This window comes from Mus caroli, chromosome 13 (assembly GCF_900094665.2).
Source record: "Mus caroli chromosome 13, CAROLI_EIJ_v1.1, whole genome shotgun sequence".
Classification (NCBI taxonomy): Eukaryota; Metazoa; Chordata; class Mammalia; order Rodentia; family Muridae; genus Mus; species Mus caroli.
In genome coordinates, this window is record NC_034582.1 from 42,064,460 (window position 1) to 42,090,988 (window position 26,529).

Here is a 26,529-nt window from a genome sequence, read left to right on the forward strand (position 1 = left end):
GCAGCTGGGCAGAAGGTTTTCCAGACATTCAGGGTTATCAGAAGAATTTCCAGGACAGTCAGAAGGCTAGCTAGACTTGGCAGAAGTTGGAGGTTTTATGGACCTTGGAGGGAACACCAGCACGTGAAGGTCCTTTGCATTTGGGCCAGATTCTGCCCTTTTTTGAGATATGGATTTTAGATAGAATGTTGCAGTTTCTTTTCGGTAGCCATGAAGTAGATTTGGTTGCTTTTTCGGGAAATACCAGTTAAAAAGAACACATATTCAAAAGTTGTGTGGAGACATGATAGCTAGGATGTGTGCACATAACATCCATTTTTTTCCCCCAGACAGGCTCAAGAAGTAGAGGATGGCCTTGAACTCCTAATCTTCCTGCCTCTAGGTTTTATGCAGCAGTGGAGAACCAAACCCAGGGCTTCATGCATGCTAGGCAAGCACTCTATCAACAGAACTATATCCCAAGCCCTAAAAAATCCAACTGAAAAATGTCAGTAGAAAGGTGGGTGGTGGTGGCACATGCCTTTAATCCCAGACTTTTGGGAGGAAGAGGCAGGTGGAGTGATGTGAGTTCGAGGCCAGCCTGGTCCTTAGCCTCTGAATCCAGCTGTGACACACTTCCCTGTTTCCACTCCGATCTCCCTTACCCCAGACTGTAGGTCATATAGCGTCTGTGTGATGATGATGTTGAAGACCGCATGGGAACGGCTGCTCTCCTCATTCATGTTGGTCGCTGCTACCGTTCGAGACTTATTTCCCTCAGACATCAGTGACTCAATGTCCTAGAGGTAAAGACCAAGAAATTGCTATGAGCAAGCACGAGGGTGCATCCCCTACACACCCCAAGAACGTGTCCGCTATGATCTTTCCATGCCTTGGTCATACCCTTTCCATAGACATAGCTAGCCGCTTTCCTACAAAGCATGGCTGGGGTCTCCTCCCCACCTGGAGATATATTCTCTCTGTCTCTCTCTCTCTCTCTCTCTCTCTCTCTCTCTCTCTCTCTCTCTCTCTCTCTCTCTCTCTCTGTCTCTCTCTGTGTCTCTCTCTCTGTCTCTGTCTCTCTCTCTCTCAGCTCTTCTTGCCCTGTGGGATAGTCATCACCCCATTTAATACTAACTATCCTCTGCCTGTCACCCTGGTGCAGCTGCCTGTCCCCTGCTATATGCCTCCTGCTTTGAGCAGCTCTGGCTCTGCAAGAGAAGGGAGCGTTCTCTTTTATCTTTGTGTCCTCATGCACCTGGAACCGCTGGGCTCCTACAAAATGTTTGCTGAACAAGCATTATGAAAGAACCCTCTCGGCACACCAAGATGTATACGTTCATGGAGCTCATCTAAGATCCCCCCATGGCTCTCGGGTGAGAATGGAGTTGCCTCCCTGTTATTCAGAAGTGACAAAGACTGAGTTCCATCACTATTAGCTGGGAAACAGGCTTAGTCAAAGTGCTGACTGAGCACCTTTGATTCAGAATCCTTTGATTCAGGCTCCTTCACATCAGAATGGCAGTGCATTTAAACTGATGGGTAAGTCCAAACCCAACTTGAGAAATACAGCGTATTTTCATTTAAATAGCTGTATGCTGACCCTCACCTTAGTTTTAGCTTTACCGAGTCTCAGATGATAAATGGGTAATCATAAGATAATCTCTTATGCATTATAAGTAAATACAGGGGTCTGTTCATTTATTTATTCTCTCATTCATCTGCTTCTTCAGCAAAAGAACTAGAAAATCTGTGTTAAAACATCCAAGGTAATGAATGTAGAAATGACAGCAGGACATCATGTCTGGGTATAAAAGTCGAGAACTGGGGGAGGGGGGAACAGATCAGAGTCCTTGGATAAAGCAGTGAATCAGAAAAAGAGGGGAGCCAGCAGACCAAAGGGCCTTAGAAATCAAGGCAGGGACTCTGCCTATAAGAAGGGGGTTAGTTAACTACCAGATGCTGAGCAGACCACCTGACTGTTTGGAAGGACATTGCTTCCTGGGGGAGGCATTTCAGTAGTGGCAAAGGGGTAACACTCAGCAACCTGAGAGTGCCAGACCTTCTGGCCTCACTGTGAACTCCTCACCACAAGGCAACCTGAAGTGTGACTGAAGGACACCATTCCTTGGTGTACTGGTCTGTATGTGTGATGAGGGGCATCGATATACTATCCCATATCCATATGAAAACATGCTCACTGCCATTTACTGTGGTGCTTTTTCTTTCATGAGGTTAAAAAAAAAAAAAAAAAGACTCTTACCTCAAAGCTGGTGACAGCCAGCTGAGACAGACCATCGACATACGGCCCCAGGACCTTATGCTCTCGGACTTTCAGAGACTGCCTGCTCCTAGGGGAGGAAGAAGAATCAAGTGCATGAATCTTACCACACTTGGGAGCTTCTCCTTTCCCCCAAGCACCTAGACATTCAGATTACAAACTCAAAAGGGTCTTTTAGTGATTAGAAGGTGCTTTAATAGCCACTTTATAGCAAAGAGCACTCTGCGTGAGAAATGCCTTAGACTCTGATTTCAAACAGTGATACTATTTTTAAAATGTCTCTCTCTCATCCCAAGGATAAGGGAAACCAGCAGACAACCCTGGCCAGACTCCCGTGGTGGAAGATGGATAAACCTACACATTCTTCATAAAGAATAACTTCAATTCTTTTTGATACTCTTTTTATTTATTGGGAATTCCAAACAAGTCATTTGATCACACTCTTTCTGCTCCCCAGCTCCTCCCATATCCTCACCGCCAGCCAGATTTCATTTTCCCCCCTCTCCTTTAAAGTTAAAGTTTTTGAGCAAATACTGAACAATAATAAAATATTTTTAACTTTAATTTACTTTCCAAGTTTCACTGATTTATCTTGGCTCCACCCTGGCAATTTTATATAGAAAGTCAGATGCTAACACAGTTGTAGCCACTGATGTCTGATACTTGAATTAGCTCTGCTGATGACAATATTGGGGCTCTAGTTAATTTGTGCGTGCGTGTGTGTGTGTGTGTGTGTGTGTGTGTATGTGAGCGTCTGTGTGCTTGAGTGTGTATGTGCCTCTGTCTTTCTGCCTCTGTCTCTGTGTGTTTGTGTATCTGTGTATGTGTGTGTGTGTGCGCGCGCACATGCACATTCACACTAGTACACATATGGAGATCAGTAGGAAGTGGGTTCTTCCCTTTAACCACAAGAGTCCCTGGCATCAAATTCATGTCATTTCGGCCAGCAGCGCCCCATGAACCATTTCACCACTCCTTTAGGGGATCTTGTGAATTTTAAATGGTTATCTCTGATTTGAGACCCATTTGATAGTTAATCTGACCCATGAGGTTTAAAACTTGAAGCTAGTAGGTATTTCCTGTACTCCGGGTGCCATCTTTCTCATGGCACATGGCATTTTATTGTCTTTCAAAGAGTTAATGCCTGGCGTCTCTCAGAGGTGGGTAATCGTGATGTTTCTGAAACACTTGGCGACGCTACAGAAGCATTTTTCAGGTGTCCCGTTTAATCTTACATTTGAGAATGAGAAGGCAATGTAACTATAGTAACTGCTGGACTCCGGACCGACCAGTCTGATCTTCAAGATGGCTACTGTCAAGCACACAACCCAGCAGTGGGCTCATTCTTACCAACCAGAGTCTGTATCGCTCGACAGCACGGCAGAAATTAAACCTAGGCCTTTATGTTGATATCTGGAATTCTTGCATACCGTGGGCACTCTAGTTAATGAAACAGGTGCCTCCATATCCTGTGACTCACAGTCCTATCCCCAGAAGAATCCTCTAGAAACTCCTGTACCTACTGCCCAAGAAGCCTGTGCATGTGCGCCCAGAGCAGCACTCTATGGAGGAGATGAGACATGAAGCCTATGTGTGAAGGGAAAGGATGGTGTTTGATAATGCGACAAGATGTTAAACAATAGTGAACGCTATCACATTATTAACCCCTATATGAAAATGCATGAAATGAGTATATTGCTGGTGCTGTTTATACAAGGCTAAAAATTGTACAAAATCATGGATGGATGCTACAGAAGAGGAAGAGGAAGGTAAGTTTAAAATTTCTAGTAGTATTTGTCTCCAGGACCAACAGGGAAGGGAATAAGAGTCCAGGGAACATAGAGAAAGATTAAAAATTATTGGCTAGGTTCCACCTGCTGAGACAAGTGGGTGTGCAGGCAGGGGCTGATTTTGCTGCTCTTCATACCTGACAAGGGTTCTTCCGCATAAACAGTTAATAATTCTTTAAAGTAAACACAAATGTTTCAATGACTTGGGGAGAGGCAGTCTTGATGTCTATAAAGTTATTGTTAAAACTCTTGCTTTCATTGGAGACCACAGTGCTGGGAAGTGGGCAGAAATGTTACACATCCTACAGCTGCTAAAACTATTGGAAAGTATTTAGTGGTGTACCAAAGTGTTCATCAGGGTACACAGGGAACTCTGGATATTGAACGGTTATTTATTAAATAGCTTGAAGATGTGAACACATCCACACACTGCATGACTGAAACACAGCAGGGAGACATACCCAAGTGTTACCCCAGGGGACTCTTGAGTGACAGGGTTAAAGATCAGCTTCGTTTCTTATACTTCACCTGCTTTCTATACTATTTTCCAACTATCTAGTTAGTTTTAAATCAATGCAAAGTTTGACTGGAAAAATGAATTTATGGCTCAAACTCACCTGGTTTTTAGTCACCTAGGTTTTTTTGGGTTTTGTTTCATTTGTTGACATTTTTCAAGACAGGGTTTCTCTGAGTAGCCCTGGCTATCCAGGCTGGACTCAAACTCAGAGATCAGCCTGCCTCTGCCTCCCAAGTGCTGGGATGAAAGGTGTGTGACATCACCACCTATCATCACCTATGAAAGACAGATGTCTGGGATTCACCTGTGTCTCCTGAATCATTCAGAATGGGAGTTCCTTGCATGCTCCTAACACATAACCAGTGAAGGGATGGTGGCCACAACCCTCCTGCCACTTCACCTCCAATTTAGAGTTGCTGTTTTCCAAAATAAACACAAGGACCAACGTGCAGTTACTAGCACAATTTTCTGATTCTTTGAGACAGGGTCTCACTACATAACTCTGGCCTAGAACTCATTCTGCAGCCTAGGACAGCTTCAAACAGTGGTGAGCCTCCTCTGAGTGCTGGAATTAGAGGCATACATCATTCAATTCTATAATTACTATTTATCTTATCTTATCTTATGTGTATGGGTATTTTGACTGAACCCATGTCTATGCACCACGTGTGTGCAGTACCCACAGATGACAGAAGAGGGCGACAGATCCCTCGGGATCAGAAGTATAGATGACTGTTAGCCACCGTGTAGGTGCTGGGAATGGAACCCGGGTCTTTTGGAAGAGCAGACAGCGTTCTTAACCACGGAGCCATCTCTTAGCAACTATAACTCGTTCTAACCACTGAGCAATCTCTCAGCTCCTATAACTTCGTTTTAATGAATTGTCCCTGATAACAAAAAACAATGGCAGCAGTAAGAACATCTTTTCCCATGCTGATGTAACTTTCCAAGGCACACATCTGACACACTGAAAGGCTTTGGGAGGTGCCTCCTTTTTAGTACACGAACCAACATCGGAACAGTGACCAATGGCCCAAATATGTAGACAACCTGGCAATTTTAATTTTAAGATCATTTAAAGCCAGGCAGTGGTGGCTCATGCCTTTAATCCCAGTACTTGGAAGGCAGAGGCAGGCGGATTTCTGAGTTTGAGGCCAACCTGGTCTACAGAGTGAGTTCCAGGATAGCCAGGGCTATACAGAGAAACCCTATCTCAAAAAAAAAAAAATCATTTAAAATGATTTTCCAGGCTGGAGAGCTGGATCAGCTGTTAAGAGCACTGACTGCTTTTCCAGAGGTCCTGAGTTCAATTCCCAGCAACCACATGGTGGCTCACAACCATCTGTAATGGTATCTGGCGCCCTCTTCTGGTGTGTCTGAAGACAGTGACTGTGTATTCAAATACATAAAATAAATAAATCTTTTAAAAAAGAAAATGAAATGACTCTTCCTAATTTTACACTTTACTTCAAAGCACTCACTCACCCTTTGGGGTCCAAGAGGTCCCGGACCTTCTCATTATAGATCTCCATGTACGATACCTCAACTTTGAAGGTCTGTGATTCATTTTGCTCCAGGGCAATCCTTTGAAACAGAGCACAGCAGAGCCTTGGGATAAGGCCCAGCTGCTCTGCGTGGCCCATCATGGAAAAGGACTTTCCAGAGCCTGGAAAAGAGCAAGAGAAGGGCGTGAGGTGAGGGCAGGAGAGAACCCAAGCAGGATGCTTCAGCAGCACAAGATGCTCCTGCTGGACAGCCAAGGACACACAGGACACGTGGGGTGCATTTGGACCTCAAACCCCGAACCTTGAACAACACAGTTACTCTCCACGCTAGAACCCCTCCTGGGTCTATCTCTGTAAGGTTGGGATGGTCCATTGTGTACACATGAGCGTCTAGAGGCACAATCACTAAGAATGCATCCCAGGAAAGCAATGGAGGTAAAATCCCACCCATCCGCTATGTAGTATGGAAAGAGCTGTGCAAGTGTATGAATATGTGCATGTGTGCCTGTGCGTGTGGAGAGCAGAGGCCAGCTTCGGCTGTCACTCCTTTCTACCATCCTTATTATTTGAGGCGGGTCTCTCCAGCCCTGGAGCTTGTGAAGTACATGAGACTGACTGGCTGGTGACCCCCCAGGGAGCTGCCTGGCTCTGCCTCTGAAGTATGCCACCACACCAGTTTCTCCATATGGATTCTGGTGACTAAAAAGTCACGTCTACATGCCTACACGGCGAGCCTTTTACAAGATAAGCAATTTCATCAGTTTTATTAGGTGTGGTGGTTTGAATATGCTTGACCTATGGGGTGGCACTATTGGAAGGTGTGGCCTTGCTGGAGTAGGTGTGGCCTTGAAGGACATGTGTCACTGTGGGGGTGGGCTCTTAGACCTTTCTCCTAACCAAGTGGGAGCCAGTCTTCTCCTATTTGTCTTTAGAACAAGAGGTAGCCTGCCTGGATGCTGCCATCCTTCTGCCATGATAATAATGGACTGAACTTCTGAACCTGTAAGCCAGCCCCAATTAAATGCTGTCCTTTAGCAGAGTTGCCTTGGTCACGGTGTCTGTTCACAGCAACGAAACCCTAATGCTGGGACACACATTGCATATACAGTAAAATCCCAGCATCACTAAGACAAGCATCCTGTCATAGCTGGACATACCACATGCTAAATTACCACATTCTCTTCCTGGGTTCTCACAGCCACGTGACACAGACGGTGGCAGTATTATTAGGAATCATTATTTATTTCTACTTCAAAAGAACAACAGCTCAGAGCCGTAATAGCTGGGCCCCAGCTGTATTTTCAATTTGCCTGTTTTGTTCTACCTGTTTCGGTTTAGAATCTATCCTCATTTTGGAACCCAAATGATGGCAGGGGGCAGGGGGCGGGGAGGGTAGGGGAGACTCTAAAAATCTTGTATTGATTCTGCCAAAACATTTATACTATGAAACTGATGATTTCTTTTCCAGTTCAAACACAGGTTAAAACTATAATTTAGGAAAGTGATGCTTAATAGCACGGAACTAGATGTGCTCATTAACACTGAGATTAGGCAATTACCAAACTAATGTATTTTCAAAATGTGGGATAGTTTTGATTGCAAGATGTCAGGAGAATTTTTCTGCATTTCTCAAACTTCCCCAGCCTTTTAAATATTAGGAAATTATATATATTTATGATATGGATGTAGCTCATGCTTGTTCCACCAGAGGTCCTGGGTTCAATCCCCAGTACCACAAAGAAACAAACAAAACAAAACAGAGAAGGGACAATTATTTATATAGCCTTCTAATTTAAGCGCTAAGGGTTACATCCAGGATTTTGCACACGTTAGGCAAGCCCTTGTCCACTGAACTACATCCTTTCAAACACTTGTTTCATATCATCAGCTTCAACAGAAGCAACAGCTTACCTGTCTGGCCATATGCAAAAATACAAGCGTTGTATCCCTGAAAAGCTTTCTCGAGAATTCCTTCCCCGAGGCACTTGAAAACGACTTCTTGACCTAGAAAACAAAACAAACATTTAAGACTTATTGGTTTCATGTGCATGCGTGGGTACTCACAGAAGCCAGAAGAAGGTGTCAGGTTCCCCGGAGCTGAAGTTACATGCAGCTGTGAGCCACCTGATTCGGGTAGTTCTTAAAGCAGAAAGTACCTTAACTGCTGAGCCCAAACAGATATTTAAAAATAAAATAAAAAGGGTGATTTGTGTTGAGAGATGTATGTTTTTATAAAAAAAGAGATGTGGTTTTATATTAACATGTATCAATGTTTAGCTTGCATGTATGTGTGTATGTATACAACACATGCAGTTCCCTCAGCGGCCAGAAGAGGGAACTCTATCCCCCTGGAACTTAAGTCACAGACAGTTGTGAGCCACTGTGTGGGTTCTGGGAACTGAACTTGGGTCCTCTGCAAGAGCAGCAAGTGGTCTTAAGAGTTGAGATATGGGAAGCCCTCTACTGGTGTATTAGTAATAACCTCTTAGTCCTCCCCCCTCAAAATTTACAATACAGCTATAAATGAGAGTGCAGCAAATGCAGTTTGTGTAGATGGGGCTTGCTTTGCTGCCCATGTTGCTCTCAACCTTACAATTCCCAGTGAGCCTCCTAACCTAGCCTGCTCAGCAGCTGAAACCCTAGGCAGGGATAACCACAGCTGGCTTGCACTTTCAGTTTTGTTCCTAAACTACTGCCGAATATTTGGATATTCTATACTGCTGCTGCTTTGACATTTCTCGGGGGATTAAAGTTCCTTCGCCATTGTCAGCAGGCTGTCGCCATTGTTAGCGGGCTGTACAAAGCAATGCCAACGTTGGTTTCCTTTTCTTCTTTAGAAATTGTATCCAAATGTTATTTAATGCGAATTGTCTTGTCTCCCATCTGGACTTAGTTTCCAAGTAGAGAGAACCCTGAGTACATTTTCTTATGCCCGCTTCCTCCCCCTGCAAGGTGTTTTGCACCGCCAACTGCTGGGAAACTGCTCACTGGTGGTGGTGGAGGAGGTGACAATGGCTAATACTGACTGTCAGTCAGTGTGACAGGCTCTAGAATCTCCCAGGCAGCAAACATCTGGGCATGCCTTTGAGGGATTATCTGGATTAAGTTATCTATAGGGAAGACTTTGCATGTGGGCAGGGGCATTCCATGGGCTGGCATCCGTCCTGGACTGAATCAAAAAGAGAAAATGAGCTAAGCAGAACCGCTCATCGCTCTCTCTCCTTCCTGACTGCCCGTACAGTGTGGTCAGGGGCCTCTTGCTCCCTGCTATGCTTGTCCTAACCTCCGGAATTGTGAGCCAAAAGGACCCCTTCCTTCCTCGACCTGTTTTGGCCAGGGTACTTGATCAGGACAATAGAAAAAGTAACCAAGATGTTGCCATTCACCAGTTCGCAGGTCCACCTCATCTGTGCTCCTGCAGGAGGACAAAGGCAACTAACTTCTCTTTCACTAACCCTTGCCAATCTCAGCTCCTGCGGCTTCTACCATGATCTCCACTATCATGGAGTGGGACAGAATGTAATTACGACATGTTTAATAAACATTCAAGGTGGCATGCGCTTTCCTCACATTGATTATCAGACAACGAAGAGAATTATATTATACTTCCTTCCCCCTTGTTCCTGTGCTTACTAGAACATTCGCTCTCACAGCATCTGCAGGCACTACTGGCTTATATACTATTTCCAGCCCTGGAATGAGTGCACCCGGATGTCAGAGATGGCAATCTCATTATCTTTGTAATCCTAGTGCCTAGTATAAAGTGCTTAATAAATATCTGTTGAAAGATGGGAGTCAATTTAATCGCTTTGTCCTCCATATATTTGCACATTCAAACATAACCAACTGCGAGCTATTGGTGGCGTGTTTCTCTTTGACGGGAGGCTGGATGGGATTTCAGCACTGCCTTGCAGTGTGTCAAAACTTCAGAGCAAGACGCTTCAAAACCTGTCAACAAGAGACTAGAACTGACACTTCAACCACGGGGCTGCCAAAAAGTGAAATTCTGGCAACATCAAATATTGTTGAGCTGTAGAAGTAGGCGTCACTTATAAACCTCGGCTGAGAGAATCATCACAAGAGGCCATTTGAAAGGAAACCCGAGACTGGAGCGATAGCTCAGAGGTTAAGAGCACCGACTGCTCTTCTAGAGGACCCTGGTTTGATTCCCAGCACCCTCAGAGCAGATCACAACTGGAACTCCAGTCCCAGGGGATTCATTGCCCTCGTCTGGCCTCCTTGGGTACTGAATGCAAGCGGTGCACAGACACACATGCTGGCAAAACACTCATACATATAAAACAAAATGAAAGGAAGCCGGACGGGAAGGGGGCAAGACTCCATTCTGAGCCACTGTGCGTGCATATCTGAGACACTCTCCCCACATGACCTCATCAAAGATGTTCTGGCAGCACTGTTTAACATGCTAGAACCTGCAGCCAAGTTAAGTACCCAGCAATAGTATGAGATTGTATGCCTTAAATGTAAGCGTTTCAGAATGAAAAAGCATATACTTAAAAATAAAGCACTTACGCATGTCAACAATTGTAACAAGAAACATTATTGAAGAGGGGAAAGCCATGCCACAGTAACTATATACAATGTAAAGACATTATAATGCATGAGACACCCACACAGAGAGAAGGGGGCGGAACGAATCGGAAAAAAAAATCCAAATTTCCATCGCCTTTCCTCTCCCTTTCTAACACCTACCATCCAGTACACCGCTTATTCCTGACATATTGGTAGCACCCACAGATTTTAAAAGCAAACAGAATTGTAACAGCCTTGTCTAAACACACAGTGCGTTGTGAGGTGTATGTGCACACAGCCACCAACAGCATGGCTTGTCGGCATCACTGTCTCTGACACACATACTTGAAATACCGCTTTTAAGTCCCAGTCTGCTACAAGGCTCTTTATCTCCCTCCATAAGAATATCAATATTTTCTCCTGTTTTGAAGGGGCCTTCCTTACTCTCTAAGCACTCTGGGCTCTGATTCAAAAGACAGGCCAGGCCTTAGTCTTGAGTCAAGCCTTGGCCTAGGCAGGATGCAGAGTAAGCTCAGCTGTACTCAGGCTTGGTAGAACTGCCTGGGGTCCAGACTCAAGCCCACTCTAACACTGTATCAGCCCAAGCAGATGATCATAGCAATCCTGTTTGCTCTTCCACACTGGTCAAACACTCCCTAGGAAGGAGCAGGGACAGGTGGGACAGAACTTCTAGCTACTGGACCATAATCCACAACTTCAATTCTGCAGACTTGGGGAACAAAACCAAGAATACTGGGTTGGTTTGCATTCATCAACTTGTTTGGCTTTAGATTCGCCATGGAAACCCACCTCAGGGTGTGCCTGTGAGGGTATTTCCAGGAAAATGTAACTGAGGAGAGAAGGACTCACCTCGAGTGTACCAGGTAGCAGCATCTCCTGGGCAGAGTCAAAAGAAGCAAGCAAGCCCTGCATAGCACTCACCTCTCTCTGCTCCCTGACTTCCGACATCATGTGACCAGTGCCTCCCTACCTCCTGTCACCATGCCTTTCTCACCATGATGGATGTAGCCCCCAAAACTACAAGCCAAATAAACGCTTTTCCCCACTAGGGCTTTCTGTCAGGCATTTGGTCACACAACAAGCAAAGTTGCTGATGTAAGTGTGAGGGCTTGGACTTGTCCTCCAGCGTTCACTGGCTGGAAACTGGACCCCCGGAGCAGGAGTGTCAAGAGGTGGTAGGGCCCTTTAAGAAAACACTAGGTAGGTCACAAGGGTTCTATCTTCACGAATGGGGAAATGTGGTGATCACAGGGGTTAGCTTGTATCACAGGAGTGAGCTTGTGCTGAAGCCAGGATGGCCCTTGTCCCAATCTCAAGCCAGGACCTAATCTGCCTGTATTTATGCCAAGAAGGAAGAGATGGCTTTCCTATCCAGTTGGTGTCTTTATCTGTAGTCACACTTTATAGATTTCTATTCTAACTTTAGATACACGATACACAGGTATGGCAGGTGACCTATAAATATGATGACAGGTGACTGGGGTCAGAAAGACTGTCATCTGCCAAGACCTCGTCGCTGGTGAATATAGCCAGTCGGGAGCTCAGGCCTCGGACACTGGTGATCAATCAGTGGCTCTCGCCCTTGGTCTCCATGGTGAGCTTAAACTCTCAGAGCCTATCTGGAGCTTCGTTTGTGTGTTTCCTTGTTTATTTCTCATTCTGGCTTCAACTATTGGACTATGATGTCAGGGCCCATTGCAGCTCTACAGAGCATAAGGCACGCATCACACATTCGTGTTTGATGACAGAATATAACCCCAGCTTGTCACATTTACACTTACCTATTGTGTGTATGTGTGGATGCATGTGTGGAAGTCAGAGGAGGAGAGATTCTCTCCCCTTTCCATTCTGTGAGGTCTGGGACTTGAACTAAGGTCAGCAGACTTGGCAGCAATCACCTTTACCTGCTGAGCCATGCCATCAGCCCCGTGGCTTTTCATATTTAATAAAGTTTCATTCATAACTGTGATGAGAGAAATTTGGAAAGCAAACAAATGTGTGCATTTGTATTTATAAGTGTTTATACACATAAATGCATAAAGCGAATGTTTTCGTGTATTTCTGGAAAGAAAAATTTTTTCTCCCTTCTATCCGCAAGTAACGATACTAAGATGCAACTAGGAAAACAGTAAAATAGAAAGAGTTACTGTGAAGCTTATGTGTTTTCAGAAATCTACAGCTAGGTTCCTTGAGAGACCGGAATACATTTTATTATAACTTCACATCCCAGAGAGAACTTATTCTTTTTAAGACAAAAATAATGAGTATTTCCTTCATCCACATGAACATTTTTTTAAAAACACCTCTTATTTAATATATATTTTCAACTATCGTGTGTGTGTACATATGAGTGTGTGAGTATGCATGTGTATGCGTGTGCATGCATGCAGGTAGGTAAACTTTCAGGAGTCAGCCCTCATCCTCTACCCTGTGGGGCAGGAGATCAGACTCAGTTTCCCAGACTTGGCAGCAAGCACCCTGACTCACTGAGCCATCTCAGAGGCCCCTATGTGAACACCAAGCTGGCCATCACGAGGACACTGATATAGGCATCCCAGCCCCGCCCTGCAGACATCTCCGTTCGATTTCGTTTCCCAGAAGGATTTACAGCTTCCTACACTTTCCTGCTGACCACCATTGCAGGGATTCCTCAAATTAAACACGAGGCCTTCTCTCTGACACCCATCATTGCTGCTCATTATCCTGACTAGGCCAGGTCAAGAAGGAAGAAGACCCCATTTTTTTTAAGACTTATTTATTTAATATGAGTAAACTGTAGCAACTTCAGACACACACCAGAAGAGGGCATAGGATCCCACTACAGATGGTTGTGAGCCACCATGTGCTTGTTGGGATTTGAACTCAGGACCTCTGGAAGAGCAGCCAGTTCTCTTAAACCCTGAGCCATCTCTCCAGCCCCAGGTCACTTACTCTTAACGTTAAGTAAATAGTCTGTCTCATTTCTGAGTCACTTTATAAGCTGGCTGGTACACCACCCTCCCTTGCTTCTTTCCTGAATGCATGCTAAAAACATCAACTGTTGGTCTATCATACATGTTATCATGCATGCTAAAGACATTAACTGTTGGCCTATCACACATATTCCAAGTATTTTTCCCAACTCTGTTATGTTTTGTTATTTCATATTCAGATATTAAAGAGCATAGCTAGATGGCAGCAGTGAGCAAGTTCAGCAATAGCCCAGCAGGTAACAGCGCTTCCCCATCTGATGACTCCACTTTGTCCCCTGTGACCTACATGGTGGGAAGAAAGAACCGATTCACATATATATGCAACATAATATATATATATATTATAATATATATATATATGCAACATAATATATATATATATATATTCCAGGTAACCCTGGCTGTTGTGGCAAGCTGGCCTCGAACTCATAGATCCACCTGCCTGCCTCTGCCTCCTGAGTGCTGGGGTTAAAGGCGTGTGCCACCACTGCCCAGCCCTAAAAGCAAAACTTGTAATACTCAAATCCTTTCTCTTTCCTTTACAGTTTTTGCTCACAGTTTTCACACACAGTTTTCACACAGGAGTTTGCTCACAGTTTCATTTAGTTGTGAGTCCTGCCTCTTCCTGGTGGAGGGGCTCTGGGAAGGCCTCATGTCTTAAAGTGGCAAATGCTGAGCGCTCTTCTACCTGACTAGGATATCAGGCTGGTCACAGAGGCACCAGCCACTGTGCCTAGCTAGCGAAGAGCCTGAGATGGTTTTTAGTCATTATCTACAATGAGTATCATCTTGTCATTAGTTTGGTGCAAAGAAGGAAGTCACCAGCTAGTCACTGTTCCTTCTGTCTTGCCAGAGCTCTGTACAGCTTCCTAGTTTTAAAGATGACAGTAAAAAGGATGAGACAGTGGACAGCAGTCCTCAGAAAGGAATCATTGTTGTCTGTTTTTTTTCCATAGCTTTCTTTGTGGTCTCACTGATAAATGTAAGGGGGGAGTGTTTCTCACATGAGAGAGAGAGAGAGAGAGAGAGAGAGAGAGAGAGAGAGAGAGAGAGAGAGAGAGAGAGAGAGAGAGGAGCATGCTAGGATCCAGGATAGGCAAACTGGTCCCCAATCTTTTGCAACATTAGGATACAATGTTGCAGTGGGAAAGAACATGCTATAATGAACAGCAGCAGTAAAAAAGCCAATGGGACCAATTCTATGGACTTCTCATTATTTCCCCACCCTGACACTGTGTGAATGCATGAGCCCTGGGCTGCAGTTATGCTCAACCAATTCTTTTGTTCAGTCACCATCAGGAAACCACTATTACAGGAAGAATAGCTGTGAACTTAGCCAAGATCCCAATGGTTAACCAAATCTTCAAAGTGTACCATGTATCCCTGGAACAGCAACAGTTTCTGCAGGCAGCACAGGGAAGGCTTAGCTTCTTTGCTCTGTCTTAGAACACTGGACATCCCAAAGACCCACACAAAGACCCATGGTTGACCCAGATGAATGAAGGTCTTTCTTTCCCCCTCTGCAGTACTGGGGGCTAAACATAGGGTCTTACATGCTAGGTAAGTGTTCAACCACTGAGTTCCATTCCCAGCTGCGAGGGTTTTTCATTAAAAAAAAAAAACAACAAAAAAAAAACCTTCTGTTGTGTTCATGTCCGTATTTTTAAAAAAACCTTTCTCAGCCTAGGAAAGAATGACTTAGCTGCTGCTTCTGAACCTTGGCTCACAAAAAAAAAAAAAAAAAGGCAGCTGTTTATGCTGCATGGTGGGAACTAGGGAATTCAAACACTGCCTGGGCAGATCTCATAAAAGATGCAATATCCCCACCCTGAATGCTTCCCAATTACAGTTTACAGTTTACACGCAAGCAGAATGGAGTGCTGTTTGTCTAGGCAAAGGCCTACAGGGAGGTTCAGAAGTCCTGTGGGAAACAGGAGGATCTATGGGTATTTGTTCTCAACCCAGACAAACAGAGCAAAGCTACAAGACTGCCCAACCCAAGAGGCCCGTGGCTTCCTGGCAGAACCCATGTCAGGGAGGCATCTGTGGAGACCGCCCTGAGCTTCACACACCCACTGCAGTGAACCCACAGGGCATGCCGCATCTGACCTCACTGTTAATAAGCATGGCCAAGACGCCCGTTCCTTCAGGGTTTATAATCGCATCACCAATGACCATGTAGACAAGTTATAAAACCCGGGCATGCCCAGTGAGACATGCAACACGACGTCAGAGCAGTAACAGGAGCTCCTGTGTGGGACCTCTGCAAGCTGAGTCACCCAACACTGAGTCACGGATGATACGGATCTTTGAAAAACCAACACCGCCAGGTCTCCCTATGTGGGCGTCACCTGACCCCTTGGGAACAGCAGTAATGGCCTCCCAGCCACCATGCTAGGTCTTTACAATTCAGGGTCCCGACAGCAATGCACTAAAAGGAGTCAACTTGGAACAAGGGACAAGACAATTATATTAGTCCTGTGTCCAACATCTGCCTACGGAACCGACAGGATGGACCGGGGCCTAGGAAGTAGGATAATGAAGAAAGAGGGTATGGTCCAAGTTGTTTATAATCCACATTTAAAAAAGCACCACCATGGACACAGCAGAGTGGATAGAACTCTTCAGCAGGGTGTGGCACAGTATAGACTTCCACGAACAGAATATACTTCTACGTGGGAGAGTATAGGATCTAAGATTGGAACAATGTTATAGCTTAGGTCTTTAATGTCTCCAAAGTCCCACAAGTTAAAGATTGCTACTAGTTCAGGGTAGTACTAGTGGGAAATAGTGGAATTTTTAGACGGTAAGAACCTAAGTGCATAGAGAAATCCTTGGATTATTGGCGGGATGCATGAAGAAGACTTAGAACCCCAGTTTTTCCTTCTTTACTTCGTGGCCTTGAGGTTAAAGGTTTTAATCTACCTTACAGCCAGTTATTATATGCTGTCTTTTATCTCAGTACCAAAGTAATGGGGCCAATCAGCCATGAACTGAGGCCTCCAAAGCTTTTCTCTCTATGTAAGGTTTGATCTCGGGTTCCCTATAGCTACGGAAGCTAAACAATACAAACACAACCCATGACCAAATTGATCTCTTAAGCCCCTTCTTTTCTTCCTCTCTTTGCCCTCTAGAGTTGGGCTGGCAGGAGCTTGGCTGTGCATTTGTGAGCTGCAACTCCTAGCCCTGCTTCTTTATGAAGGTGCTTTCTCCTCTACACAGGGCTGACAGCCACAGTAATTTTGATGACTCTGGACTTGGCAGGGGCCCAGATCCAAATCTGAGCACCTGGATAGTACAAGAATGGACAGGTCTCGCTTGCATACCTCAAAGGGAGAAGAAGGCCTTATTTGGATGAGGTTTAAGCAAATTCCTTCCTCAAAGGCCTTTGGCGTGGGGAGTGCAGCTCACAAAATTTCTCACATCCAGAGACTTCAGGCCATATTTAAGTTGAATGAAACCAAACTCTAGTTCAGATAAAGGAACAAAGACATTAAGCCTACACCTGGAGGTGCAAATTTTAATTTTTCAATCAACTTCAGAAGTTTACTGTGAAGGGACCTGGTAAAGAGAACTTGAGAAACTGGGCCACGAAGTGAAAGCAAGCCTCAGGCCACTTTCCACTGTGGCATCCAAGTGCTATCAGAATGGCCGTCCAGGGAAGTGTCACTTGTACCATAGCAGGGAGTGTCTTACCCAGACAACATTTCCAACCCAGGGACACTGCTAGGGCTGGCATGAGCTGGCCGTTTCTGTTGTTGTTATTTCTAGATGAAGTGGCTGACTCACAGGGAAGAGAGCCAAGGAGCAAAGAAAGCAAGATCGACTGGGGAGCCTGTCTCCACACGAACGGCTGCTGCCAAAGAAGCATCCCTTAGCTCTGACAGCATTTGACAATGATTCTCTCCAGTAAGGTAGCCGGCTCAAGCTTCTGTCCCTTCGAGAGTTCCTGGCTATGGTGGTCTTGGGGAAATGTGTAAACAGTGCTCAGCTGAGCACCTGGAGCTCAGGAGTTTGGACGGCATCTGTCTGGAGAGAAGATTCAGGTACTAACACTCCCAGCTCAGACCCACACCACGGCTTCTTAACAGAACCACTCTAGGGCTCAGGGAGATGAGACATGTCCAGGGCAGGAGTTGAATCCATACGTCATCGATAGAATGTATCCCTGGTTTTATGTCATCGATAGAATGTATCCCTGGTTTTATGTCATCGATAGAATGTATCCCTGGTTTTATGTCATNCCCTGGTTTTATGTCATCGATAGAATGTATCCCTGGTTTTATGTCATCGATAGAATGTATCCCTGGTTTTATGTCATCGATAGAATGTATCCCTGTTTTTACGTCATCGATAGAATGTATCCCTGGTTTTGTTTCGATTCACATTGGTCACTGCTTTTACCTATAAAAGGTAGCAGGACCTTCCCAGACCTCTATTTTTCTTCTCTGTGAAATGCAGACAACAGTATTTCCTAATCTAACTCTACATTCTGGTCATTCTATCTGCCCCTCCACCCACATGTAAAAGGCTCAACGATATGCCAGGAAGGAATGTGGTATGTGGACTGTATTTTATACCGTGGTGACCGTTATCTGCCCCTCTGAACACAGCTATGTCAAACTGTGTTTCTGAGTCAGAAAAAGGAAACATGAACAAAGTTGAGGCGAGGAAGGATTTAAAAGGATATCTGGAGGCAGGGCTGTGTGTGTCTAGTGCACACAGCACCCTGGGTCCCAGCTCCAGTGCAGGTGAACCCTGTCATGGTGGTGTACAACTAGAACCCAGCACTTGGGAGGTGGAAGCAAGGTGGTTAGAAGTTTAAAGTCACCCCCAGCTTCAAACACAGCAAGTCGGAAGTCAGCCTGGGATATACGAGACCCTGTCCCCAAATTGAAAAGGGACCCAGGGGTAGGGTACAGAAAAAGATATTATATAATAAATATATGCTATAAATGTAAATAAACATATATGTCTACTTTAAAGTTTATAAGGTTAACTTGCTCATTCATATTTTGGGCATCTTTACCAATTGAATTCTCCTGAACTGAACTGCTCACTCGTGTCCAGCTCTTGAGATTCACAGATATCAATAACCTTTATTGATATAAGCCTGATCCCCAAATCTTCTACCAGTTGAGGTATGATCTATAAAGAGTCAGTTGTACTGGGTTCCAAGTTGGTTTATATCAAATGGATGTCTTTGTGATTATATACTTTAATTAGACAAATGAGTTTCTGGGTCATTGAGATGGCTCAGCAGATAAAGGGGCTTGCTGCCAAAGCCAGACAACCTGAGTCCCACTTAGTGGAAGGAGAGACCTGACTCCAGCAAGCTGTTCTCTGATGTGTGTGTGTGTGTGTGTGTGTGTCCTTTCTCCCCTCTCTCCCTCTCCTCCTCTTTATTTTTAATAAAAAATTCTTTAATAAGAAGAATTGCTGATCTTAAGGACTTAAGACGCTCAGGACCTTGATGAAGCAGAGTCTCTAGAATGGTCACGTGTGTGAGACAATTGATAAAACGCCGTAAAGGAAAACGAAATCAGACCTGGAAGGGGCTTATGCTGCGTTTTTTTGGTTAGCGGCTTTCAAAACAGCAGGCACTGTGTACAACCCAGGCTGACCCTAATGATGTCTGAACAGCCAACATCAGTGTTCCTGCTGACTACATGAAGAACTGCTGCAGCTTTCCGTAATGGCTAATAACTGTCAGCTACTTCTGGGATGCACAGAACTTGCTAAGAGTCTCAATTCATCCTCAAGTTCCTGATAATGAAGGACTGTTATGATTGCCTACCGTTTGGGTCCAAGAAACCAAGAGCCTGGGCCTTCTCCAGGTACTTAATAAGAGTACACTTCAACAGTCAAATACTTACACCTAAATACATTAGAGCCTATTGATATTATGCCATTCTGCCGGCAATTTGGTTCTAATTTGGCAACCGATAGCTTTTAGAATGTTAGCTTTGGTGCACACTGGCTCTATCGTCTCAATTCCCTCAAGCAATGAGAAATTGATCATTTCCACCTCTGACCACATAAACCCCCCCAGATGGGAACAGAATCAAACATGGCCATCCGGCTCTGGCCTGCAGCTCAGCCCTCAGCCTGGAGGTGCTCCTGTATCCTCACACAGTGCGAAACACATGAGGAGATCAGGAGTCAGCAGTAAATCTTCTCTTCCAGGTTGTGGGGTACCCACAAATGCCCAAGAACACATGGTTTCAGTAAATTTGAGCAAAACACCATATGGCAAGAAAGATTACATAATTTCTAGGACAATGTTCAGAATCTCCATGCTAAGGAAAATTACACGAACCCCCATGTATACCACCACCCGACTGCTACTCTTTCTTTCCTTTAAAAAAATACTTGTTCGTATTTTTATTTATGTATTATGTGTTTGTATATGCCACGTGTGTACTGCTGCCTGAAGAGGCTGAGGAGATACCAGATCCCCTGGAACTGGAGTCACTGGAGGGCGTGAGCCACCCATACGGCTGCCAGGAACCAAACGCCAGTCTTCTGGAAGGACAGCAGGTGTTCTTAACCACTGAGCCATCCCTCCAGCCCTCAGACTGCTTTTTCTATCAGCAGTAAGATTCAAAGATAAACAGGCAGGAAATAGACAGCAAGGCTCTTGGAAACCACTTACCCACCGGCAGGGCTCATTTTAGGAAATGACATTTTTTAATATATTGATTCCCTATCAAGAAGGTCTTAATTACCATTAGCACGATGTAATCCTTTAATGACATGGCTCAGGTTTGTCACTATGGACTCTAATTCAGCCACTTTCTAATCTTGTAATGAGAGCTACATGTAGTTGCGTGCTGAGGTTGGGGGAAGAGGTGAGTTTACACAGAGGGGGGCAGGTTTTGAGGTCTAACTCTGCAGTCTAGTAACTTGTCTGTTTTCTCCCCGCCCCTCCCCCGCCCCAATTATTCCTACCACAAAGACTTTTGCTTCTGACTCAGAACTACCTGTCAGACATTACAATGTCCACATACCAAGAGGGTAAGAGGAGGGAGAGATACTTCAAGTGCACAGTGCTCCAAAGCGCACTTTACTTCCATGCAACACTAACGCCGAACAAGCCAGCCTTTGATTCGCCAAAGAAGCTGGGACAGCCACAGCTGTGCCTGTCTGCACAAAATGGATGATTCGGCTTTATGGAAGACGTGGCTGCAGTCCTTTACCTTATCCTGTCCACAGATGAGGAAAAAGGTTATCTTTATCTCACCAAAGCCTGGCAGCTTGTGGCAAAACCAGGTGCCATAAACCCCAGCCTGGTTGGTTGGTTTGACAACGGACTGATGCTACCCACGGTCCCGACACAGTGAGACAATGAGACATCTGAGGACACATTTTATGGGATTCTGTGACACATACACCAACACTGCAAAGGTGGGGGTCGAGAATCAGAACCCCATCGTCTGATGCAAGCACTCACTCATTCTTTTAGCCCAAGTCTTGAGGTGTCCTTCTCGATTCCAGAGAACTCAAGAGTTTCAGGTTAAAAAGCCAGAGAGGGTAGAATATCTCGTGATAGTTTCTAACAAACAGCAAGACTTCATTGAGGATTTAATGTTCAGACCCAGCCCATGATGCAGTGAGGGATCTGGCATCCTTGGCTTACCCAGCCCATGCATCTAACAATTCCCGCTCGACCTGCCAGACCCCAGTTTTGAGAGCTGCTTTGAGAGCCTGGACCCAGGCTCAATGAGGCCATTCTTCATGGAGCCTGACAAATAAGTTGGTTTCAGAACACTGTCCTTCTCTCTCCCCGTTCCCCTTACTTCTCACCAGAGAATGAATGCTTCCACCTCTAGTCACAGCCAAGAACTGCTGTTCCTTTTAATCAAGGAAAACGGAAATCAAATTAGTGCTGAAACCAAACATATCTCACCTACAATCGATGCATTTCCTATGCAGATTCTCGATCATAGTCGAACACCCGAGAGAACAGGGACCACGAATTTTACATTTTGCTAAGAGTGTTATAATATGTGTGTAATAATGACGATATCTACAGAATAAGAAAAGTTCTACCTTTCCCCTCAGTACTGTAAAGATGTATGTTTCCATGAATCAAGAGACCTTATTTCAAGGTTAATTGAAACTTATTTGAATGGTTCACTCAGCCAAAAATTTGTGCCAATGTTAGGCTACCCGTACATTAAAAAAATCATTTTAATCTATTTATAATTCTGATCATAGTGTTCCTCAGATCCTAAATCCCACAGATCTCTTATCATCTGGGTCCAGTGAAGCTGTACTTGGCTGAGAAGAAAGTCTTCGGGCCTGCATGCTACACTGCAAGAGGCTACTGTGGTGTCCTGCAGGCAGCGACGGAAGACATGTGCAGAGGGATACAGGAATAAAATGGTCTCTGCTACACTGTCTCAAGCATCCCCTGCCATCAGCTTACATTTTTCACCTCACTGATCTCTACTTCTTAGCCTGGCTTTGAGGATTTCCTGCCATCACAGCCTCGCTTCCATCTCTGCTCAGGCCCCTGCTAGCACCATGCACCAGTCCCTCCCTACAAGAAGCTCAAATGGAGTACCACTTTATGGGTACCTTCCTCCAGTCAGCATTGTGGTCCCTCAGTGACCCTAAAGGACACCCAATGGCAGAGTTCCACAGGAGCTGCCTTTCGCATTTTATAGGAAGCGTGATGAAGCTCAGAGAAAGTAAACAGTTCTCCCAAAGAGCCAAAGCAGGGCTCTGGGATTTTTAACCCAGACCCGACATCAAGGCCCACAGATTTTCCTTGATTCCATGACACTTCATGTCTGGGTACCTCTGACATTCCTCTTACATGCTTAACTTAATTGTTTTTAATTAACAGGTAAGACTGGTATTTGTGTGTTACATACACACTTTAATATATGAATGCACTCTGGAGTGACTGAATCAGGTGAGCGAACATACACCTAACCTCAATATTTACCATTTTTCCCTTTTGGACTTACTTTAGATGCTCGCTTTCATTGCCATCGCTATATCTCTCTTAGCACAGTAGCCAGGCCATGCTTTTGTAACTCAGAGCTCTATAGTACTTAAACCTTGTCAAGTTTAGGCTTGACCTGAGAGCATCCCTGAGGCCAGTGACATCCTTAAGAAGCACACAACTAAAGACCTAATGGGGTTTGGAATTTTGGTGCTATGGGGTATTTGGTGGTATGGGGCAGGGGTGGGGAGGTGGGCAGTCAGAGTCTTGCTACTTAGCACTGCCTGGCCAAACAAACACTGCTTATGTAGCTCAGCCTCAAAGTGGCCTTGAACTCAAGGCCATCCTCTTGCCTCAGCCCCCTTAGTGCCAGAACCCCAGGTGTGCATGCATCCTTACCCGCAACCCTCTGTTGCGGTTGTTAAACCCAGTCTAGGGCTGCTTAGCAAGGAAAGGGCGGAGCCAGATCACCGACTTTGCAAACCCACCCACTAGAGAGTGGGTGTGAGACACACTACAGGGAAACTCCGGGATAATTAGAGAAAACAGACACAGCGGCGGGAAAGGCCAGAAGCCCAGGGGGAACAGCCAACTTACCAGCATATTTTGTTGTGTTCGATTCATCCATGGACCAAAAGCAATAATCAAAGGCAAACACCTGAATGGAAGAACAAAATATAAAGCTTAAGAATGCGCTCCAGAGAGGTGAAAAGGGCGGGGGCAGGGGCGGGGGCGGGGGCGGGGGGCGCAGGACACATGGGGGGGCGGGGGTCCTGCTCAGGGAGGATGAGGGGAGGTTCTCTTCATGTCCACCCTTCAAGATGCTTCTTATTGAAGGCCTGGGCCAATGTGGTTGAATACAACCCAAGGACTCTCCCCGTTCTCTGTTAATCTCATCACAGCATTTAATTGTTCTCTCTGCTTCCGTTCTACTCTTTTCTGTGGTCTACTCATCATGACATAGGAATGCCCATCCTTTTGATACAGTGACTTCAACAAATCTGTTGGGTTGAATTCCTAGCTACCCTGGTCGGCATAAGCCTGCGGGCTGCAGGTTGGACAGAGCTGGATGATCTATGAATGCCTTATTTCCACTTGTATCCTAAGTTCCCCGAAGGCAGGAACCATATTTAATTCATCTTTGAAACCTGCAATATTTATATTCATGGCTTTGGAATTATTTATCGAATGATTCATGGCATTGAAACTTTTGCAAGGAAGCAGGTTATACTTTTTATACAAGTCTTACATGGGCTGGCGAGACAGCTCAGGAGGACAGAGGGCTTGCTGCATGGTCATGAGGACCTGAGTTCAAATGTCCAGAACCCACGTGAAAAGCTCCAAGTGAGCGTGTGTATATGTAAGTCCATCAATGAAGAAGGGGCACAAAGTAGGGAGGGTTTGGGGGGCTCCCAGCCTAGCTCTAGGTTCAGTGAAAGACCCCATCTCAAGGAACGAGGGAGGGTGATATGCCACAACTCACACCACTATCTTCATCCTCTTCATCCCCTCCTCCCTCTCCTCCTCTTTCTCTCTCCTTCCCACCTCCCTCTCTCAATCATACACACACACACACACACACTCACACACACCACACACACACACACACACACACACACACACACACGAAACAAAAACGAAAGACTAACTCATACATACAATAGTTTCATCCCAGCACACAGATCCGGGCAGATGCAATAGGCATCACTTACACCATTGGCTCCAGATTCAGACTTGATACAGACACACCCACCAAAGGCAACCTTGTAACGAACAGCTACCGGACAATAGTTTCTGCCAGCAAAGCAACGAGCATTTACTGCCCGTGAGGGTTCTTTCAATGACTCAAAAGTCCACACAGGCATAGTCCAGATGATCTTCTTGCATCTGGGTAGGACTGAACCTCACCACCACCCTTAAGAGACCTGTGTTCTTTTAAAACAGTTCCAGAATGGAGATTCTGCAATCCCCTGCCCCTCCATCAAACCAGGTAACCTTCTCTTTCATCCTGTCTCTGTCTTCCGCCTAAGTCAACCTCCAACCTTACTGCAAATGGCCAATACAAACCCTTTCCCAGTTTTTAAATATCTCTACTAGTGTCTTCGGGATCACGACAGGTCTCTTTATTAGTTCCTAGAGAGAGTGGCATTCCTGCCCATCTTGGGCCATTTCTTAACAGTTTGCTGTCTTGCATGTGGAGTCGCCAATCTACTGGTCTCTATACACAGGGCCGCTACTTGAAATGGGATGAGACCCAACCCAAGCTGGAGCACGCGTGCGCTAGTAGCAATCCCTGCTCATCCTGCAATAATTTCCACCAGTTGAGAATTTGAAGTTGTTTCTAATAGGAAAAAAAATCCCATAAAATTTCATTCTCCATATCTCCCCATTAAATTCTAGACAAATATTAAAATGCTAGCAAAGCATAAAGGGGCTCTGAAGGAATTATAAGATACTGGAATTCTTTGCCTAGCAAGCACTGACCTCTCCTCCTCGAGCTGGGGGATCTCCTGGATTTCACAAACGCTGGTCCTAGGCACTTCGGATAGTGATCCCAGCAAGCCAGATATGGAGTGTGGGCTTTTATTTTTGTAAACATTTATCAGGAAGAAGTCTGGAGTCTGACTCATCTCACTCTATATAAGACGCCATACATCATACTGGAGACCTGTATTGTTCTAGGACTAACTCCTTCCGTTGGAGTCCCCAATGGCTACTACACAGCTCGTTGTGAAGCCGATTGTATCCTCACTCCAAAGTCGGTGATGGGAGACACCGAAAGCCTGCATACAACCGAGCAAATGCATACAGATGGAGGCTGGGTGTGACAGGAGCTCAAACCTGGGATCTCAGCCTTTGGGAGGCCGAGGCAGGAGGATTGCCACAAGTCTTATGCCTGTGTGAGTGACATAGTAAGTTCTGGGTCAGCATGGGATGCCTCTAAATGATACCCTCAACAGCAAACACACACATAGAAAGAAAAGAGGGAGGGAGGGAGGGAGGGAGGGAGGGGAGAGAGAGAGGATGGAGCCTAAGCTGCCTATTTCACCAATGCCAACTAACACTAGAAATTCACACCTTTTTAACCAGAAAAAGAGCCAAATGTACAGACATTCTCAAGTTATTTATAAAATTACAAACCCATTGTCTTCAGCAAAATCCCATTTTTTTTTCCTTAGCCCACCACGTGTGAGACTCACGCTAGCACCAAACTCCTAGCAGCTTATCCATCTGTTTCAACTCCACTGGGCCCTTAAAAAAAAAAACCATGAGCTCTGCATTTCTGTGAACCGCTGCGCACGCGGCGAAGCGGCTAAGGCTGGTTTTAATAAGATGAACTCATCGACTGACATATATCCTGGATTGAGGCGGTTCCAGGATTTGTGAGCAGCACGCTGCACAAATGTCCCGCTTATTGAGAAGTGTGATCTCTGGTGGCATTGCAGCAAAATTCAATTGTGGTTTAAAAAAAGAAAAAAAAGAAAGAAAGAAAGAACTCTGAAAGAAGCATCCTGTGCATTCCAAGGAGAAGGAAAAGGCACAGAGTTCTGAGAAATGTGCTCTGCAGCCATTTGCCCATTTTCCAGATATGGTGGTACACAGCTCTAATTACAGCACTTAGAAGGCCGAGGTAGGGGGTCAAGAGCTCGAGGCTAGCCTGAGCTACACAGAGACTAAGACCCCAGCTTAACAGAGTAACAAAGGCCAATGAGAAGGTACCTCAACCATATGGGTTCTGTGGCTTTCTTCATTTCTTTCCTCTTTAAAAAAAAATATATGTATATATATATACTTTTATTTTAGGTGCATGACCGGTTTCCATGTGCATGTAGTACCCACAGAGGCCAGAAGGGGGCATCGGATTCCCCTCTGGAATTACATGCAGCACCTGCTGTGGGTGCTGGAAACTGAACTCAGAACCTGGGTCCTCTGCAAGAGCAGCAAGTGCTCTTAGGCGCCGAGCCATCTCTCCAG

General features: G+C 45.2%; 1 protein-coding gene across 3 annotated transcripts in view; it reads right to left on the minus strand.

Moving 5' to 3' along the window:
* Positions 1-26,529, minus strand: part of Kif13a (kinesin family member 13A) — a 181,939-nt gene that overhangs the window by 74,160 nt on the left and 81,250 nt on the right. For all 3 annotated transcript variants that reach the window (XM_029468210.1, XM_021179807.2, XM_029468211.1), the window contains exons 4-8: positions 23,152-23,212; positions 7,984-8,076; positions 6,053-6,233; positions 2,243-2,330; positions 645-779 (exon numbers count right to left, since the gene is read on the minus strand). In XM_029468210.1, the coding sequence (XP_029324070.1) occupies positions 645-779; positions 2,243-2,330; positions 6,053-6,233; positions 7,984-8,076; positions 23,152-23,212 (558 nt within the window). The remainder of the gene's footprint in view (positions 1-644; positions 780-2,242; positions 2,331-6,052; positions 6,234-7,983; positions 8,077-23,151; positions 23,213-26,529) is intronic.